This window comes from Pristis pectinata, chromosome 11, assembly GCF_009764475.1.
Source record: "Pristis pectinata isolate sPriPec2 chromosome 11, sPriPec2.1.pri, whole genome shotgun sequence".
In the NCBI taxonomy this organism is placed as follows: Eukaryota; Metazoa; Chordata; class Chondrichthyes; order Rhinopristiformes; family Pristidae; genus Pristis; species Pristis pectinata.
In genome coordinates this window covers 32,651,477-32,671,196 of record NC_067415.1, presented here as the reverse complement: position 1 = coordinate 32,671,196, position 19,720 = coordinate 32,651,477, and the positions used below count along the sequence as shown (strand labels likewise).

The 19,720-nt window shown below is 38.6% G+C and overlaps 1 protein-coding gene across 1 annotated transcript in view; it reads right to left on the bottom strand.

Moving 5' to 3' along the window:
- Nucleotides 1-1,055: 1,055 nt before the first annotated feature.
- Nucleotides 1,056-19,720, bottom strand: part of c11h11orf65 (chromosome 11 C11orf65 homolog) — a 28,965-nt gene continuing 10,300 nt past the window's right edge. The window contains exons 3-8 of the mRNA XM_052026543.1: nt 14,615-14,668; nt 13,175-13,390; nt 11,796-11,932; nt 6,842-7,012; nt 4,565-4,620; nt 1,056-1,131 (exon numbers count right to left, since the gene is read on the bottom strand). Coding sequence (XP_051882503.1) covers nt 4,566-4,620; nt 6,842-7,012; nt 11,796-11,932; nt 13,175-13,390; nt 14,615-14,668 — 633 coding nt within the window. The 3' untranslated portion in view covers nt 1,056-1,131; nt 4,565. The remainder of the gene's footprint in view (nt 1,132-4,564; nt 4,621-6,841; nt 7,013-11,795; nt 11,933-13,174; nt 13,391-14,614; nt 14,669-19,720) is intronic.

Here is a 19,720-nt window from a genome sequence, read left to right as displayed (position 1 = left end):
TTAAAACAATCCCATGGCAAATACGTATACCAGGTGTCATCCAGAACCAAACTGTTTATGTTTAGGACAACATTCCAGCTGGCTATTTATCTTTTCTGTTTCAAAGGGAAGCAGCAGGTTATGCTTTTTTGATGGTGAAGAAGCAAACTGATATTTTCCAACAAAACAGCAAGTTATGGAGATGCAAAGCAGCATTCTGCCATTTAAAGTAATGGCTTGAACCATTAACTTCATCGGTTTAGGAAGTTTATGGTTCCAAGTAATTGTGGCAAAGGAGTAAATGAAAGAAACCATTAGTTGCAAAAGTCAGTCTGAAAATGTAATGTCTGTCCAAGAAGCATAGTTAGGTGATAAAGGAAACAACAATCATCATTTGATAGAATGCCTTTGCTAATAGGTCTTGTTTGGATTTAGTCTGTTAGGCTGAAACCTTCAGCTCTTAAATAGAGCAAAGTTAGGGGATAAGGAAGTGAAAATCCTTTATGTTTGATAGAGGACCTTCATGAATTCATCTTTTTTTTGGTTTTAGTCTATTGTTTCCATTCAGCATAATGATTGGAGGAACGGTTAATAGCCTAATTGTGAGAGTTGGCTGCCCAATTTTTAGTGTAACTTTTAGAGCAGTCTGCCAATCAGATGGAAGTGTGGCCTGGGACTTAAACCTGATGTTCTTCAAGCTCATTATATAGTAATGTATTTGCTGGTAACTCCAACCCCCACTCCCTCTCACCGTTCCCCAAAGAAATTTAAAGTCAACCCTTCATACTCATCACAATAATAGTTACAAAGATGAGAGTATCCCTACATTCTCATAATATTCTTGAATATACTCACAGACTCAAGGTGAATGGAAAGCTTTACAAAATCTGAGTTTCAGAGCTTTTGACAAAAGTAAATAGATGACAAATTATACATGAGTGCTAATAGGAAAGGATCACTGGTAATTCATTAGTGCCATGGCTGTATATCAATTTTCAACCAAGAAAAGAACTGCTCTTTCAGGTGATTTCTTTATTCAAAAGTAAATTTATACTTTTTGATGATTGTTCATTGATTTCTTATTGGTTAACTCCACATAGTGCATTACTGAGCACTATAAATAGACTTGATTGTAAGGTCAGCATCTTGTCTCTGGAGATAAATTCAAAAACAGAATACAATGCGTGACATCATTTATGAACATTTGTCTTGAAATGTCCTTGTTTGAACATACCAACTTCTATTTATTCATCTGTAAGGAAAGAGTTAAATTAGCCAAAAGTCATTTCTGATTCTTCCTTAGTATGTGCAGTAGTGTGTAACACAAAATGGTGGTTGTACAACAAAATGGTGTCAGCTCAGAATGTGTGAATGTGCTGAGAACTTACGGGAGTACTGATGCATATCCTTGAGATGAGATACCGGTGAAGAATGTTTTCTTCTTTACAGACCTGTTGTCTCTGTTTCTAAGTTAGGTGTTTAGGCTGAAGGTCGCGAGTGATAAGAAGGTACAGGCTGGTACCACTAAGGAATGGAAAAGTACTGGGGGTAAAAGTTATGTTAAGTTTTTGAGGGTATAAAAAGGGGGCGTCTTCTTTGTGCAAATTGGGACCTTCTCTTAGGCTGGGTTGTGACTGGTGCTAAGACACAGACAGAAGGCTGCATGAAACGTTGTCAGACACCTGAGGTTCCCTCCAGCATTAAATAGATCAGTTCATTGACTGGTTGATAAGTATTATTTTGCTTCCTTCTGTATTTTAAGTATTCTTCCTTTCTGTATTTTATCCTTTATATGACTCTAATAAAGTAGTTTCTATAACCTTTAACATGTGTACAGTGCCTCCTTTATTTGTGAATACCTCTTGCTGCTGAATCAGGAAAGAACAAGGAACGAATTTTGAAATATTTTCATTACATCATCTTATTTGGCTATGGCAAACTTGCAAAATGCAGTTGGAGAAATATATTTTGGGTTATAATGTATTGCCCATGAAATCTTTAACCAGACTGGTAACTAATGGCTTACAATATATAAACAGGAAGTAGCTTATGAAAGTGAATATGACCTATTGTAGAATACATTTCATTAATCCATTGTTTCCTGTTCTTTTCTGACATACTTCACAAAGAAATATTCAGTACTATTATTATTTGTCCTGTACTTTTTGATTATAGCATACTTGAATTAAAAAGAATTTGCATCTGACTAATGCAGATCAATTCAGAAAGCCAACAGTAGGACACTTGCAGATATCAGGGAAGTATTGATATTTAATTATCTTAAATTGCTTCTTGTTTGCCTAATGGTTTGCTCATTGATTCCAAAGGGTCCATCATAATTATCTGCCAATTGAATTATTCCAGCAATTGTTCCATGTACAATGAATAATACTTAAGAGATTTGAAAAAGGAAGAATAATACTTCCTTGGCAATGCTCCATGCTGTGGCTGCAACTTCACCAGTAATGCAGTGATAGAGCAGCAAATTTATTGTTGATTCGTAGGACCTTGGTATCATTGGTAAGACCAGCACTTATTATCCAAACCAAACATCCCTTGAGAAGGTGGGAGAGCCATCTCTCCAAGCAATGTAGTCCACAGTAAAGGTGCTGTCAAGTGATGGTGTCCCCTGCACCTGCTGTCTTTGTTGTTCAAGGATATGGAAGTTGTGATTATGGGAGCTGCTATTGAAGAAGCCTCGGTGACGTGCAGATGGTACACAGTGGCAGAGGTGATCTATGGTGGTAGAGATAATGAATGTTTTAGGTGGGTGACTAGCAATTAAAATGGCTGCTTTATCCTGGATGGTGTTGAGATTCTTGAATGCAACTGAACTCATCCTGGGAATCAGACAGTACCTCATCAACTCCTTAAATTATGGAACAGTTTTGGAGACTCAAAATGAGTCAATCAACACACAGAAGCACTCTTGTGGCTTCTGTACTTCAGTGAATAATGCAGTTACGTTTCTGGTCAATGGTGACTCAGTGCCCAGCATCCACCCAGAATCATGAAGTTGTACAGCATGGAAACAGGCTGTTTGACCCAACTTGTTCATACTGGCCAAGATGCCTTTCTCAGCTAGTCCCATTTCCCTGCATTCGGCCCATATTCCTCTAAGCGTTCCTCTCCATGCACCTGTCCAAATGTCTTTTAAATGCTGTAATTGTTCCAACCTCTATTGCTATCTCATTTCCATATAGTCACCACCTTCTGTGTGGAAAGACTTGCCCCTCAGATCTCCTTTAAGCCTTTCCCCTCTCAAATTAAATCTATGCCCTCTAGTTTTAAACTCCTCTACCCTGGGGGAAAAAGACTGCGACTGTCTACTTGATCCATGCCCCTCGTGATTTTATATATATCTCTCAACCTCCTTCACTCCAGGGATAACAGTCCCAGCCAATCCATTCTCACCTTGTAACTCAAGCTCTCCAGTCCAGGCAACATGATATTCCATGGCATTGATGTGGAGATTCAACAATGCCATGAAGGTTAAAGGAGAGTAGTTAGATCTTCTTGTGGAGGTTGACAATTGTCTAGCATTTGTGATGCATGGACGTTAGTTGCCATTTATCAGTCAAAGCCTGAATGTTGTCCAGATCTTGTTGCATATCTGGCAGCTTTATTATCTAAGGAGACATGAATGGAACTAAAGACTGCAGTCAGCTCTGATTCTGTCCTGAGAAAATCCTGGACTGAAAGGATAAACATACAACAATCTCAAGCATCTTCCTATCTGCCAGGAATGTCATTGGCCAGAGGAACAATTTCTGCTGATTCCCACTGAAATTTATTAGGGATCCTTAATACCACACTCGCTCAAATGCTACTACGATGTTAAGGACAGTCAGTTCTGAAATTCAGCTCTTTTGCTAATGTCTGAATCAAAGCTGCAATGAGGTCTTCGACAGAGTACCCTGGCAGATCCCAAGTTGAGCATCAGTGATCAGGTTATTAGTGTTCAAGTGCTACTTGATAACATTGTCAAGTGGTACCTTCCATCACTATATTGATGACTGACACTAAACATTTGAGATGGTTATTAGCCAGAATGGATTTCTCCTACTTTTCGTGAATGATATGAAACCCTAACAATTTTCTACTTTGTCAGATAGATATGTAACCATACTGGAACAGCTTGACAAGAAGAGTTCCAGAACTACAGCTCATCTGTCGAAATAACTCATAACCTTTGTTGCATCCAATGTATTTCTTGATATCACCTGGAGGAAATTGAATTAGCTGAAGATTGATTGCCACAATGGTGATGACCTCAGCAGGAGGCCAAAAAAACTAATCCACACAGCACTTCTGCCTGAAAACATTTGCAAATGGCTCAGTGATGTCTTTTGGATGTGGCTCTGAGGAAATTTCTGTTCCCTGTTTACATGGGAAGGCTGAATCTAAAATTGTATTGAGAAGGCCAAAATTAAGCAGGATTTCTGTCACATAAGCACAAACAATTAACCTAGTGAATTAATTATCACTTTATCTTGTTTACAGTCATTTATTTCGGCTTAAAATTAATGGCTAGAGAATTGTTGGCCCAACATACTGTAAATACTAGATCTAAGCAAAGAGGTACCTTAGTAAACTGTAGAAGAGTTGCTACTTGCAATTGTCATCCAGTCACTTAGGTATCTGAAAAAGAGTGCATCTGCATTCATTGATGATTCTTGGTTAAGTAATGTTATATGAAGTATAATTTATACTCTGGTAGATATAAAGCTACTAAAAATTGAACACTGTATTCAGGGAGCTTATTTTTATATTTAGCTTGCTGCTTTGAACAAATTTGTCAGCTGGAAACCTTTACAATCTCTCTCATCTTCAGACTTTTAAAACATAAGTGTGCTTACGTATCAGGCTGAACATTAATATTCTGATGCACTGGGTGAGGGTGGGATGTTGAAGCAGGTGGGGAACTGATAGGTGGATCTGGAAGCATGTAAGGAAAACTATGGAAACTTCTGCAGCTCATGTCTGTGAGGCCTGGGAGTCCTCATTCATGAAACACAGATTACCTTGCTGGTACAGCAACCAGTTAGGTAGGCAAATCAAATTTTTTTTATTGCAAGAGGGATCAAGTCCAAACATAGGGAAACTGTGCCACATTTTAGAGTATTGGTGAGATCTCATCCAGAATATTGCACACAATTTTGGTCCCTTTTTTAAGGCGGGATATACTTGTATTGGAGGCAGTTCAGAGGAGATTTGCTAGGTTGGAATTTCTTCTCTCAGAGGATCATGAATTTTTGGATTTCTCTATTCCAGAGAACTGAAAACAGTCAATAAAAATGTACCCAAGGCTTAGGTAGGGAGACGTTGGACTGAGGAGAGTTGAGGCCAAGACCCGATTAGCTGTGATCTTATTGAATGGCAGAACAGGCTTGAGACCTTCTGCTCCTCCTACTCTTACATTCTTTTATTCTTATGTGCTTAAATAATTTATAATGAGAAGTTTAGAAGTTTGAGGGTCAATCTAATTAGAGTTGCTTGTCATGATTTAAATAAAGAAATACTATTTCCTCTGCTGGGGCAATAAGACAAGGAGACAATTTTGAAATTAATTCCAGGCAATAAGAGAAATTCTGAAGCAATTTTCACACAAGGACTAGTGGAAATGTAGAAACCCTTTCTTCCCCCGCGCTACCCGCCTCCACCCCCCCCCCCCCCCTCCCCAAAAGGATGTGTGCAATTAAAATTTTAGTGAGATTAATAGATTTTCTGGTGGAGGGATTTCTCAACATTGAGATTGGTGCATCTTTAGAACTTGTCACACAGGACTGCTGTGGATGCTCAGTCAAAATATTCAAGACAGAGATCATTACATTTTTCTGACAAAAGTGAATCAAATTAAATGGGATAAAATAGGAAAGTGGAGTTACAATCTAATGTAAATCAGACGTAATCTGAGTGACTGATCAATAGATATCTGGTCTACTCCTTTTTCTTGTTCATTTTAGGTGACAGCATTAAGGAATTATGGCTCCACGATGGCCATAAAAAGTTGAGCTAGAAATCAGCATGATGCAAACGAATGATAGTAAATGTTTAAAAGGCTAAATAACTTATCATCATGCCATATATCTGACCTTGACATATATTAATATTCATTCATTGTCAAGGTGTTAGAATCTTGAAACTCCATACCCAACAGCATTGTAGGACTGCCTTCATCATATGGACCACAACAATTCAGAGAGGTTTATTATCACATTCTCAAGCAATTTCAGATGAGACAGCAAATGTCATTTTTGCTAGTGATGTTCACATCCCATAAATGAGAAAAAAGATTGCAATTTTACTCAAATAATTAGTGTCACTACTTATAAATTGCATGTCACTCACAGAATGTTGGAATATTCTAATTATTTTAAACTTTCTAAAGTAGGAAGGAAACTGGAGTAAAACCCAAAATCAACTCGCACAGAGTGAAAAACAAGGTGTAATGACAAAGACATAAGAGATTCTGCAGATGCTGGGATCTGGAGCAAAACACACAAAATGCTGGAGGAACTCAGCAGATCAGCTAACATCAATGGAGGGAAATAAGGACCAGAAAGGAAGAGGGCAGAAGCCAGAATAAAAAGGGAGGGGAAGAAACACAAGCTGGCAGGTAAGTCCAGGTGAGAGGGGGGAAGGTAGTTGGGCGGAGGAGGGGGGAATGAAAGGGAATGATGTGAGAAGCTGGGAGGCGATAGGTGGAAGAGACAAAGGGCTAGAGAAGAAGGAATCCAACAGGAGAGGATAGTAGACCATGGAATTAAAGGCAACCTTGTGTATAATTTGTGGATCTAACTCTAGATCCTAGAAGTGTAACAGTAATTTATGTATCTGAAATTAAATATAGTTCATTTACTTTTCAAAATTCAGTGCATTTGTCCATTCAAGTAATTCATCCACTTCCCAATCAAGGACAGCATTTGGACCATTTTGTTCTATACTGTTGATTACTCCCTCTGTTGCTCTTTGCACTAAAACAGCTGTATTTGGATCCAGTGTTTGGGCCTGCATCATGCCCTCCTGGTACCTGGAAGACAATAAATTGACATGAAAAACAGAACCTTTCTCCAGCTGTATTGTGACTGCAGGACTTGTATAGAATTAGAAGCATTTTTCATAATTTAATGATCCAAATGTGATTGGCCTCTCTGCTTTTTTTTTAGAACAAGGAAGGCCACATGTGTGACATTGCTTCTAAGGCTTTACACTGCTTTCATCTTTTTAGGCCCAACAACACAAATGCTGATCAGAGTCATATTGTAACATGCAAGGGTTATCTGTTGAAAATAGGATTTTCTGGGGATGGAGGGAAGGATTAAAAACATTCATTGTGTTCTCGGAACTCATCAACACACATGCTTCCAATGTACTTGCACAGCTTACAATCAGTGCAAAGTTCACGAGTAAGATAATGAAAGGTGACAACACAATCAGTACAAGCTGTGAATGTAAAATTTTAAATTTGTTATTTTTCTTGATGGGCAGAAGCAAGGGCTTTATCAGATCCTACTAGAGTCCTTTCCCATAACCTAACTCTGAAAATCTCTTCTTAACAGCCAGGACTCATTCTAAGGGCAAGGGATTCAGCTGGATGTTGAACAAGAGGCCTTGTATTAGAATACACTGGATCTCACTAAACTGTGGGTGGGCATGCATGACGCTTGCCCCAGAACTCAGATGTTGAACTTGTACACTAAACTATAATCAAGGTACTAGTTATTTATGTCTGTCATCATCTGGGTGAATCTATGCAGCATGTCCACTTGGCTTTAGTGTTCTTACTGTAATGGAGAATCCAAAATGGCAGATAACATTCTGATTGTGGCCCAAACACATTACATGTTTGGTCTTACACTCTATACTCTTAGTTGTGAAACCAAAGATGCTAGTGGCCTAATTTATAATTTTTCCCCATTTGTACTGGTATTTTCAAGGAAATGCATATTTGAATATTTCGATCTGGTTGTTAACATTATTCAATTGCCTAGTGTCAACTGGAGTAAACAGTATGGGATTCTCACTTCTGAGTCATAATATTTTGAATCTTTGCCCATCTCCAATAATGAAATTAATCTTTTCTGAGATTTCAGCAGGGATTTGAGAAACCATTGCATTGCTAGAAGTGGTTCCATTTGGGGAAAAAAATTGTTTATTGGGATTTAAAAGAAACCATGGCTTCTTTCTGAAGAAAAGTGGGAATTTATCTCAATATACTCACTAACATAGTAGTATAGTAACTGGAGATGGTATACGTGGCATGTTCTTGAGGAAACAATGTATGGAAATTGTTTGGAAGATAAAACTGGTGAATGATTGGCATTATTCTAATTCTCAATCAAAGTTTGCAGCTGCTTGTGTATTAACCCATCCACATCATCCTTGTTATCTCTGCATTCACGTAGCATCTTATGCCTGTTTCTCATTCCAAAGATGCATTTCTCAATGATGCAAAGTTGTCAAACGTGCAGCTGCCAGTGATTATTTTGAATATTTGGCTGCTTAAATGGATCACATTATTGAATTATTACTTCAGAAAAGCCAAGGCATGCTCTACAGAAAGTCAGATGTTTCTGCAGTTCACTATTTTGTGAAGGTGTTTCTAGTAAGGAATGATTGACCATTTATAGAGAGGTTACTCCTTACCTCTCAACAGTCATCTGTACAATCATTTGCCAGTTGGATCCTCCGGCTATTGCCCTACCTGCCAGTTTCTCCTTATTTTATTTCATGATATTGAACACCTCAGTTGATTCTTCCCTTCACTTTTTTTTCCAAAGGAGGAGGATCTCACATTCCCAGATTAAATGATGAAACTGAAAGCCTTCACATTTGGAATCATTACGGTAAAATCTCTTTATAACTTCTGCAAAGCCTTGCTATCCTTCCTAATAACTAATGCTCAGAAATAGACTTGGCACTCTGGACTAAACCCAACTATTGTTTTATAAAGACTTGCCGGTGCACACAATGTCTCTATTAATAAAGCTGAAGATTTTCTTTTTTAAGTCAATATGTTCAGCTACTTTCAATGGTTTCTTTATGTGCAATCTCCAGATCTCTCTTCCTTTTAAATTATACTGTTTATATATTGCCTCTTCTTATGTCCCCTTCCAAAATTTATGTATTCTCTTTTTTCTGGATTAAATTTCATCAGTCATGCACCTGACCAGCTATGCCAATGAAGGAAAATACAGGTCACCACAGACTTGTTGGAGTGGATCAGCAAGTAAAAGATGGCAAGGATTATAAATGAATGTGAGAGGGGACTAACAAAGTGTGGAATATGTCAATCTAGGTATAAAGGTGCAGCTGTTTTAAGGTTGCTGTTTCTATAAGTACTGTGCCATATAGGTGTTATCCGGAATTGTTACACGATGATTCTGAGAATGTTTTCATTGCAGAGCAGGGGATAGTCCAGACTGAGGCACATAATTCAAGAGATGCCATGGAGAGTCCCAGGAAAGATGACCCACCAGCATAGGCAGCACTTGTAAGAGAAAGAGAAGAACTTCAATCTTGCTACATCTGTAAGCACACTGCATATATGCTTAAAAAATGTCCTTTATATTCTTAAATTAAAAAATGGATATGTCTTATGTATTGGATTAGTTGTAAAGGTATTGTTGCTTTCAGCAGTTGTCTCGGTGTGTAATGGAGTGTTTTCAGAACTGGCAAATTGAGTCACAGGTTCCAGAGCTAATGTTAGAGGGACCATTGCAATAAGGTGGCGTAGACAGGCATGACTACTTAAGTTTTTGTGAATTTATTCAACACTCACAGCCAGACACTACACAAGATGTTTGAAGGTAGGAGAAGACTGAGTTATAATAAACGCTACATTTGTTTAGGCAGTTTAGGTGGAACAACTGGTAAAATATTTCAGGGAGGCCAGCTTCTGTAAAGGTAAAGGTTAGAAAACTTTCAGTTAAAGCTCCTGGAGGGTAAATTCAACAGCCCCAAGTAATGATGTGGGAATCACAATACACAATTATCTCTGCCCATTGAGTACAATGTATACCTGACCTGGAAAATAATGAAGAATGGCACAAAACTCAATAAAGTAGGTCCCCTGGGTCAGTGCAAAGGAGGCCTTGATCTAAGGCATAGAAAGAAGAAATATTTTGTAACTGCTAGACAGGAAGGCCTCCAGTAACATGTTCTGAAGACAGTGGAGCAGATGACTGGATGTCAATGTCAAAGACCTAAAGCATCTTGAAACACTATGTGCTGTCAACTATGCTGCCAACCTCAAACAGCATTCATTTTCCCACACCCTTATCTTGCATGAATCAACAAGCAGTATTGATTAATGCTCATACTTAAATGTGATATAAACAGAATATGATGGAAGTGTTCAATAGGTCAGCTATGGAGAGAGAACCAGTCAAGGATTCAAGTTGATGACCTTTACAGAGTTGTACAAAGTACTTCTGTTGAAATCTTATCGACTTGACCTGAGGTTTCAACCCTTGCCCACTGACTATTTCCAGCATTTTTGGTTTGTATTTAATTTTTGCTTTTGTCATGTATTTGATTTATATGTTCCACTGCACTCCCATACACGTAGCTCTGCAGCAAGCCACATACCCACATCACACAGCATGCACGTACTGCTGGCTATTCATCCATCAGAGTACATCACCCAAACAAGATGCAAGTTGCCACTGACAAATATCCCTCTTTTTCAGAGCAAACTGGCACACAACAGGACACAGTACAAGATAACTAGAGGGTGAGTCTGCATGTCCTAACCCCCATGGAGAAGAATTGCTGAGACCATTGGCCATAGCAGGGGTGAAACCATCAAAAATAATGGTATCCTCATACCCAAACCACCACCTCATTCTCTCAAACCACACTCTCTTGATTTACAAGCTACAAATGGTTCAAGCCTGACCCTCCTACTTTTCCTCCCTACTCATGCAACAAGAAAGAGCAATGATGAAGGCACACCACCATTTAATTTCAGACTCTCAGCAACAAGCTCTGAACTGATGCTGCAAGTAAGTTAGAGGGTAGCAAAGAAACAAGATCTCCATCTAGTGAGAAAGCAGACATGAGTGGCCAACTGTGGGAGGAAAGGAAGGATCAAATTTGACACTTATCAGGATGCCAGGCTCTGCTTTAGAGGGTTCAGATGAGAACTGAGTTCAAGGAGGATATAGAAGAAAGCTGAGTATGAATAAAGAAATAGTCTGTTTTTGGGAAGCCTTATGAGAAGCAAGGAATGACTGACTGTTCGCTGTGGTAAATTTCCCATCAAACATTATCTTTGCGCTCTGCCACTGACCTCCCTTGTACTTTCTCCTTCTGTCTCAACAAAATAAGGCTCTCAATTTCAAGAGAAGTTGCTCCCCCACCCGCTCACTGGATAAAGTATCAAACCCTGATCTGACCTGTGAGGCATCAATGCTAACTGGGACCAGAAATGGACTTGGATGAGATGTCGCTGAAAGTAAAAGAGCACTGACTGTCATGGCCAATACAAGGCTAATGATTGTTTGAACCAGAGTAGCAAGCAGTTGCCATCACTGCCATTGCAAGGAATTGACCATCTTCTGGAAAGGTAGGAAGATATGAAAACTGAGTTTGATAGAAAGAATGATGAAGTTGAGCAGCTGGCTTCTGTTTTCCTCCAAAACATTACCTTGCTGAAGATTGCTGAAAATTTGTTTTGGTGACTGGCACAAAGCCCAATTTGAACATTATTCCTTCACTGCAGGAAAAGTCCAGCACTCTTGTATTTTCTTTTACAACAATTGACTTCACCCAATCTTGATGGAATTGCATCAACTTTCCTTCAAACTCACATCTTTTTCATCCATTCAATTTTTCTTTGTTTTTGTTTTCTCATAACATCCTGTCTTCTCTGGGATATAGAATGATGAAACATTGTTGTCTTTCTGTTTGGCTCAAACTGCATGTAATCTGTCGTGGTTCCAAGGTACTGAACAAAACATGAAGGAAAGATAATGAACATATAATCAACAGATAAAATTCTCATGCTCGCATGTTTAAATTAATAGCACAAATAATTTATCAATGGATAACATTAACAAAGCTTTTGGATAAGACTTTCTTCAATGATTCACAAAAAGGTACGAATACACAGTAGGAACTATCACAATCACAATTAATTTTGAACAAACTTAGCTTCAAGTTCTGGTAAACTCTCCCTACACTAAGAATGTAATGTGACCAAACCTTGCAATTTTTGTTTAACAGGCCAGCTTAGAGGTAGGTATCTTTTAAAATAGCCCTTATGTTGCATTTTTCTCCATATATTAGCTTTACATAATTCTCATCTAATTTTATACTTTTGGAGTTGCCTTTGTTACTATTAGACTAGATTTATTCTAATGCACTCTGGCCAACCTGCAACTCCATAATCTTGAGATTATCTCAAACTCTTCCAGTAATGATGCATTTTAAAGAATGTCATCCTTGTTTTCAAATTGCTTCTCGGCTCAGTCTCTCCATATAGCCTCTGTAATCATTTCCAGTACCACAACACTGAAATATCAGTGGAGACACAAGAGATGGCAGATGTTGGAACCTAGATATTAGATTATTAGAGAGATTTATGTACATCAAAATGCAGTGAAATGCTTCTTTTTGCGTTACTGAGAATGTGCTGGGGGCAGCCCACAAGCGTCGCCACTCTTCTGGCGCTAACGTAACATGCCCACAGCTCCTAACCTGTACGTCTTTGGAATGTGGGAGGAAAATGGAGGATCCGGAGGAAATCCACGCAGATGTGGGGAGAACATACAAACTCCTTACAGATAACAGCGGAATTGAACCCAGGTCACTGGCGCTGTAATAGTGTTCTGCTAACCGCTACACTACTGTGCTGCTGAATCTAGAACAACAAAATAAATTGCTGGAGGAACTCAGTGGGTTGGGCAAAATCCGTGGAGGGAAATGAACAGTTGGGTGCAGATGAAGAGTCTCAACCCAAAACAGCAACTGTCCATTTCCCTCCACAGATGCTGCCTGACCTGCTGAGTTCCTCCAGCATTTTGTTTTGTTGCCTGAGATGTCAGTGCTTCTCCAATTCTGGGCTCTAGAGCAGCATTAATTTTTAATTACTCTGCTTTTGGTAACAGCCAAGAGGCATCTACCTCAGGATTAATTTTATGTACATACAACTATAAACATCTTGTCTGGAAAACATTTGTGTTTTTACCTTGTCTGAAAGACTTCTCCAGTCATTATTCTCCTTTCGTTTGTACCACCCACTGCGATCATTTTCCTGAATTTTTAGAGGATTATGGTTATGAATTTGCCTCGGTACTTTCTGTTTGGCTGAAGGATTAGTATAATCTTTAGGACTGTTTGCACACAAATCCACAATTGGTCGGTGTGTAAATATTTTGTAGTAGATTTTTGGAGGAAACGTTTCCTATAAACCAGACCAGGAAGAACAAAATCAGGTTAAGTTAAATCAGAAAAAATGTGCAGGCCACTACTAATAAACACTGGTACAAATGCATGATGCAATTTTTATAATGTGGAAAAGTACCCAAAACAACATTTTGGGTAGGTGTGCATGCACATATGAAAACTTATATATATATATATATATATAATGACCAGAGAGCAGTATTCATCTTTGAGACATATGTTCACAACATTTGTATCAGAAACAGAGCTGTTTTATGTAATTGATGGAAATAAAAGATGAAACCTATGTGGATATCTGGACAAACAAAATATCTTTATATTTATAAGGGATAATTTTCCACCTTTGCACTACTGAAGGGAATTTTAATTACAATTGATTATTAAATTCAAGCAAGTTCCAATTATTTCAAACAGAAGGAAAATCACAAAGAATTTCATGCTTAAGGACAGATGGAGTACCCCACTGAAGTAACCCCGGAGAAATTACCCTTTTGGTCAATTTGGTCAAGAATTGCATATTTTCCACTTCACCAATAAAATCTGTTTAGGATATGGCTCCCTCGTGCATTAGTCAAATTATCTAATTGTATATAAATCTAGAGGCCGAGGTTTCAGGATCATTCCAGTGAATTTCCACAAAAACTCATTAAGTGCCACAGATTCTGCTGGGATTTGTTCAGTTTTGGAATGGCCCTAGAGATTTCCTGTGACCTTTTTCTGGGACAAGATGTCGAACATGGGAAGAGTTTCCATCTGTATGACATTCTTGGAGACTGGTACTTTAAGTGAAAGAGATGAAGATTATACACTTCTTAGTGGGGGGGAATGATCCCTGTCAGAGTGAAGACAGAATTTGGAATCACAACATAGATGTCTAGTATTTGGCAATTGTTATAATGGTGAGGGATGGAGCTTATACTTTGCCCCCTCACAATAAGAAAGCCAGTCTGGAATTCCAGCTATGTGGTTTAGCAGAAGCTTCAGATATGCTCTTAATGCAGATTAAATATTGTCCTTCTGACCTCATACTTTCCAGCTGCATTTGTACTGCAGAGTATTGACATACAGACATTATCTGCTTTACATGTTGGCATAGTGTTGAGTTAACCATTTCTAACTGAGCAAATTCTATCCACAAACACACACCTAAAATGTAACAGTACTGAGAAGGCATGGATAGAAATGGTATTAACTTCAACCAATGCTATCAAAGATTACTTACTCCCCCCAGTCTGAATCGAACATGAACTCCAGCAGCCCTGTCCAATAAATCTGCCTGTGAATGAAAAGGAACAATGGATTGAGATTAGACAATAGCAACTTTCCAAATTTCTCATTTATATATTGTTTTCAATTTTCAGTATTAAATAGCCACAATTAAGTACTATGGCAAAGTCAAGAAAATTATACAAATGCAGTTAATTCTTGAAACAATTATTCTTGATTTTATTTTTCTTCTAACTTAAACTTCTAAACAGCAGTTAGCAAAATTCTAAGACTATGAAATAAAGGGGCTACTGGCAGCATGGATAAAAATAGGCTCAAGGACTGAAAACTGTGATTTATGGGAATTGCTTGATTTCAGAAGACAGCAGGCAGTGGTGTTGACCAAAGGTCAGTGCTAGGACCATTCATGGCTTTTCCTTTAATAGACAATTAAGGGAAAATAATTTACATGGAACAGGGATAGAACAGGGGAATAGGATTGAATAGATTGCTCTATGAAGAGATGCATTGACTCAATAGACTGATGACTTCCTTCTGTGCTGAAACAATTCTATGATTCTGTGGAGACACAAGAGGCTATAGGTGCTGGAACCTGGTGCAAAAAGTGAGCTGCTGGAGGAACTGAGTGAGTTAGATAGCATCTGTGGAGGGAAATGGACAGTTGATATTTTGTTGGGTCAAGAACCTTCATCTGCACTGAAATAGTAGAGGACCAATAGCCAGTATAAAGAGGTGAGGGGGAGGGGTGAGGCAAGAGCTGGCAAGTGATAGGTGGATCCAGGTGAGGATGGTTGATTGGCAGATGGAATCAGGTGGGAGGGAAGGGTGGAGATAGTGACAGAGACTGAGCGGTGATAGTTTCCCTGGGTTGTGGTGGAGAAGCCTTCATAATGAGCAAACTCCTGCTTCCCATTTGAATCACTGCCAGAAACTTTGGGATTTCTGATTAATCAATGTATGTGTAAATTTCTCAAAGTTACTATTAGTTTCTTGTTTATATGAGGCCAAATGATTGTAATTTTGCTGCCATTCTGGGGTTCATTCCAGTCCTTCTAATTTATCCCACTCTCCTTAACACACTGTTAGCACACCTTTGCCTTGAGAAGAAAAAATGTTTAAACCCACAGTGATAGAAATTGATACTCTAAACACACAATTAAAAGGCTGTTGAAGACAATGGAAGTGAATTAAGGAAGAGGAATACAAAGACCAGCAATGCTCTAATGTAATTTTAGTGGAAGCAACGAGGATATCTACCCCATTATACTTAACTGTGTAAAACAAAAGAGGTCATTAAATTGGCAGCAGCTTATTGCTGCAACTGCAACAGCAACAATTTGCGTCCAAACACATTACCCATTATTTTTAAAATAATAGGTAATGTGTTTGGAGGTAAATTGTTGCAGCACAGGAAAAAAATGCTTGAAGGGATAATTAAATGATATTAAACTAATGGAGAAGAAGGTAAGTTGCCTGCTAGTACCTGATATTTTATGCTCTCCTTCACATACACACACACACACACACACACACACACACACACACACACACAGACAACTTACCTGCTTCTCCATTAGTTTAATATCACTTCATTATCCCTTCAAGCATTTTTTTCCTGTGCTGCAACAATTTGCCAAACACATTACCCATTATTTTAAAAATGTTAAATCTAATGGCTACTGCCAATCGGTGGGTTAGTGATGGGTAAAATAGGAAAAGCAATTTACATGCAGAAACTTCGATCAAAATGAAACGTATTATAATAAAGACAACAAAGTTGGTATAATGTGATAGAATAATAAAAATAATGGTAGAACTCTAGTTCAGAAATGGTATTGCAAGTTTCTTGGACACAGTGTCTCTACCTGATATAAACAAGAGTATAACATGATCCCACCACCATTCACATCTTCCCTTCTCCCCTACTTTCTGCAGGGACCATCTTGCTCATCCCTCCCCACCCATCTGCCTCTGTCCTCCGGCACTTTCCCCTGCAATCGTAGTAGGTGTAACATCTGTTTGTCCACCTCCTCCATCAACACCATCCAGGGACCTAAATAGTCCTTCCTGGTGAGACAGAGGTTCACCTGCACGTCTTCCAACCAGGTCTATTGCATTTGGTGCTTGCAATGTGGCCTCCTCTACATTGGTTAAGTCAAACATAGACAAGGCGACTGTTTTGTGGAGCACTTCCAATCCGTCCACAATGGCTAACTTGACAACCTGGTTCTGTGTCATTTTAAATCTCCTTTCCAATCCCACACTGACCTGTCTGTCCTTGGCTTGTCCCATTGCTACAGAGAGACCAGACACAAACTGGAAGAAGAACATCTTATATTCCACCAGGGTAGCTTACAACCCAATGGTTTGACCATTGAATTTACCAGTTTCGGGTAATCCACACAACCTGTGTTCTCTCACACATATTCACCTGCCCATCTAGTTTTCTTCTCCCTTTGTTCACATCTCCCATCCTCTTCCCCAGTTGCCCTATCATACATTCCCATCACCTACCAGCCTTTGTCCCACCAACCCCTTCCCACACCTGGCTCTACCTGCGCATCATCCCCTACGGGCCTCTATACTGAGCTCCCCCACCCCACACCCCCTATATATTGACTATATACTGGCTATCTTTCCTCTTCCCTCTCAGTCCTGATGCAGGATCTTGACCTAAAACATCATTACACCTTTTGCCTCCATAGATGCTGCTTGATCTAATGAATTCTTCCATTTTTTTTGTTTGTCTGCTTTTTTTGTTATAATATAAAGGAAAGCAGCTACAGGAAACAATAAACAAGAACAAAACATGCTGGAACTTGTCAACATTTAAAGCAGTATCTAAAGGCAATGAGGAATGTTAATATTTTAGACATGGTCTTTAAAAAATTACAGAAATAAGCAACAGTAAAAATTCATTGTCAATCTCAAGCACTAAGTATGATATGTCCTCAAAATGCAGGATGAGTCCAGTCTGGCTAACTACCATCAGTCCTCTTTCAATGATTAGCAAAGTGATGGAAAGATGTCATCAATAGTGTTATCAGGTGCTATTTACTTACTTAACCAGATCACTGGTGCTCAGTGTGGATTTTACCAGGACCACTTTGTCCCAAATTTCATCACAGCCTTGGTCCAAACATAGGCCAAACAGCAAAATTCCAGAGATGAGATAGAAGTGACAGCACTTGAGATCAAGGCAACTTTTGGCTAAGTGTGCCATTAAGTGGTCCTGGAAATCTGAAGTTCATGGGCATCAAGGGAAAGACACTCAAGAGTATGGAGTCAGAAACTCACACAAGGGGAAATGGAGATCAATCATTCCAGTCCTAGGACATTATTGCCAGGGTTCCTCAGCAAAGTGTCTGAAGACAAATACCTGCAGCTGTTTCATCAATTACCTTTCTTCCATGTTAATTTAGAAGTAGAAATATTCACTGATGATTTGCACAAATGACAGTTCCATTTGCAACTCCTCAGTAAATGAAACAGTCCATGCCTGCCTGCAGCAAGGCTAGGACAACATTCAGACATGAGCTGATAAATAGCAAATAACATTCACTGCACACAAGTGACAGGCAATGACAATCTCCCACAAGAAAGACTCTAAACATTATTCTTCACTTTAAATGACATTATCATGGCAAGTTCCATGCCATCAACATTTCGAGAATTACCATTCACCAGGAACCAGCTGGACCAGCCACATTAAATACTGTGGCCGCGGGAACAGGTTATCAAGAAGGTCATGGACAGTAGGTGCATGGGAAGACCAGACCTACATGTTTTCCTTTAAGTTACACATCATCCTCATTGGGAAATATTTCTCCACTCCTTCATTGTCACTGACTGACGCCCAGCCCAACAACAGTGTGAGATTACTTTCACCAGAATGACTTCAGTGGTTCAAGAAAGTGGCTCACCTCCAACCTTTAAAGTGCATTGAGCACTGAGATTCTGTTCTATTGATTAACAATGGTGTCTGTTTTTCATTGTGATAAATTTCTGGTCCTGTATCTTTCTGTTCTGATGAATGGATATGTCAGAAACATTAACATTGCCATTTTCTGTTGTTTCTATATGCTACTTGTTGAATGCTTCTAGCATTTGATTTTATGTTTCACTTTAATAAGTGAAAATTTCTGAGAGAATAAAGCATGGGAGAGTAATATGCTGCATGCCCACAGTGAAACATTAGTGTTTGAATGGTTAATGAATGATTTCCAAGTCCAGCGTTTGCAGCTATGTTTCCTCATTCAAGTAACATGAATACACACTGGCCATCATATATTAACTTCATCAACAGTTAAGCATTATAGATTGGAAATAAACCTAGTGGATATTTTTCATGAGACGTAGGAGTAAATTACTATAGAATACTCTTGATGAAAAGTGATGGAAGTCCTGATGTGATAAGAACAGGTAATTCAATAATAGTCAAAATCAGGATCCAGACTCAAATTACTATTACTGCCAATCCTTTGCAACTAACTTTTATTTTTATTTACATAAAAATGTAAAGGTAATCAGAACACCAATAAAGCCCAATAAGTATACAGTATTTGAAAGGTAGCTGTCTTGGAGACTGAATATTTGTAATGTGTAGTTAATGTGCTCATTGTCAGATCTCATTTCAGGATTTATTTACTGTAAATAGAGTTCCATTAAAGATCATTCTTGACTCATTTTCTGCTAAATATTTATCAGAATTTTTTCCAAATTGCCCACCCAATCATATCATACATTATAAGATATATCAAATAGGGGTTAGAGATATTCTGGTATTTTCATGAAATAATGCATTTTTGTATTGCACTGCAAACCTTTTTAAATGATGATGCTCACAGCAACTACAGCAATGGTTCACAAAGTTCAGACAAACCATTAAACACTGAAGTATTTTTATTTTCCATATTATTGGCATGAACCAATGGGGGTGGGGGAGAAACTGCTACTAGCAGGAGCTGGGACTTGGAATGAGAGGTGGGAGATTTTAAAAGAGGTGAGTCTCGGGACTTTCTGTTCAGTTTAATCTAGCAGGAACCTGGACTTGGAGCGAGAGGTGGGAGATTTTAAGAGGTGAGTCTCAGGACTCTTTGTA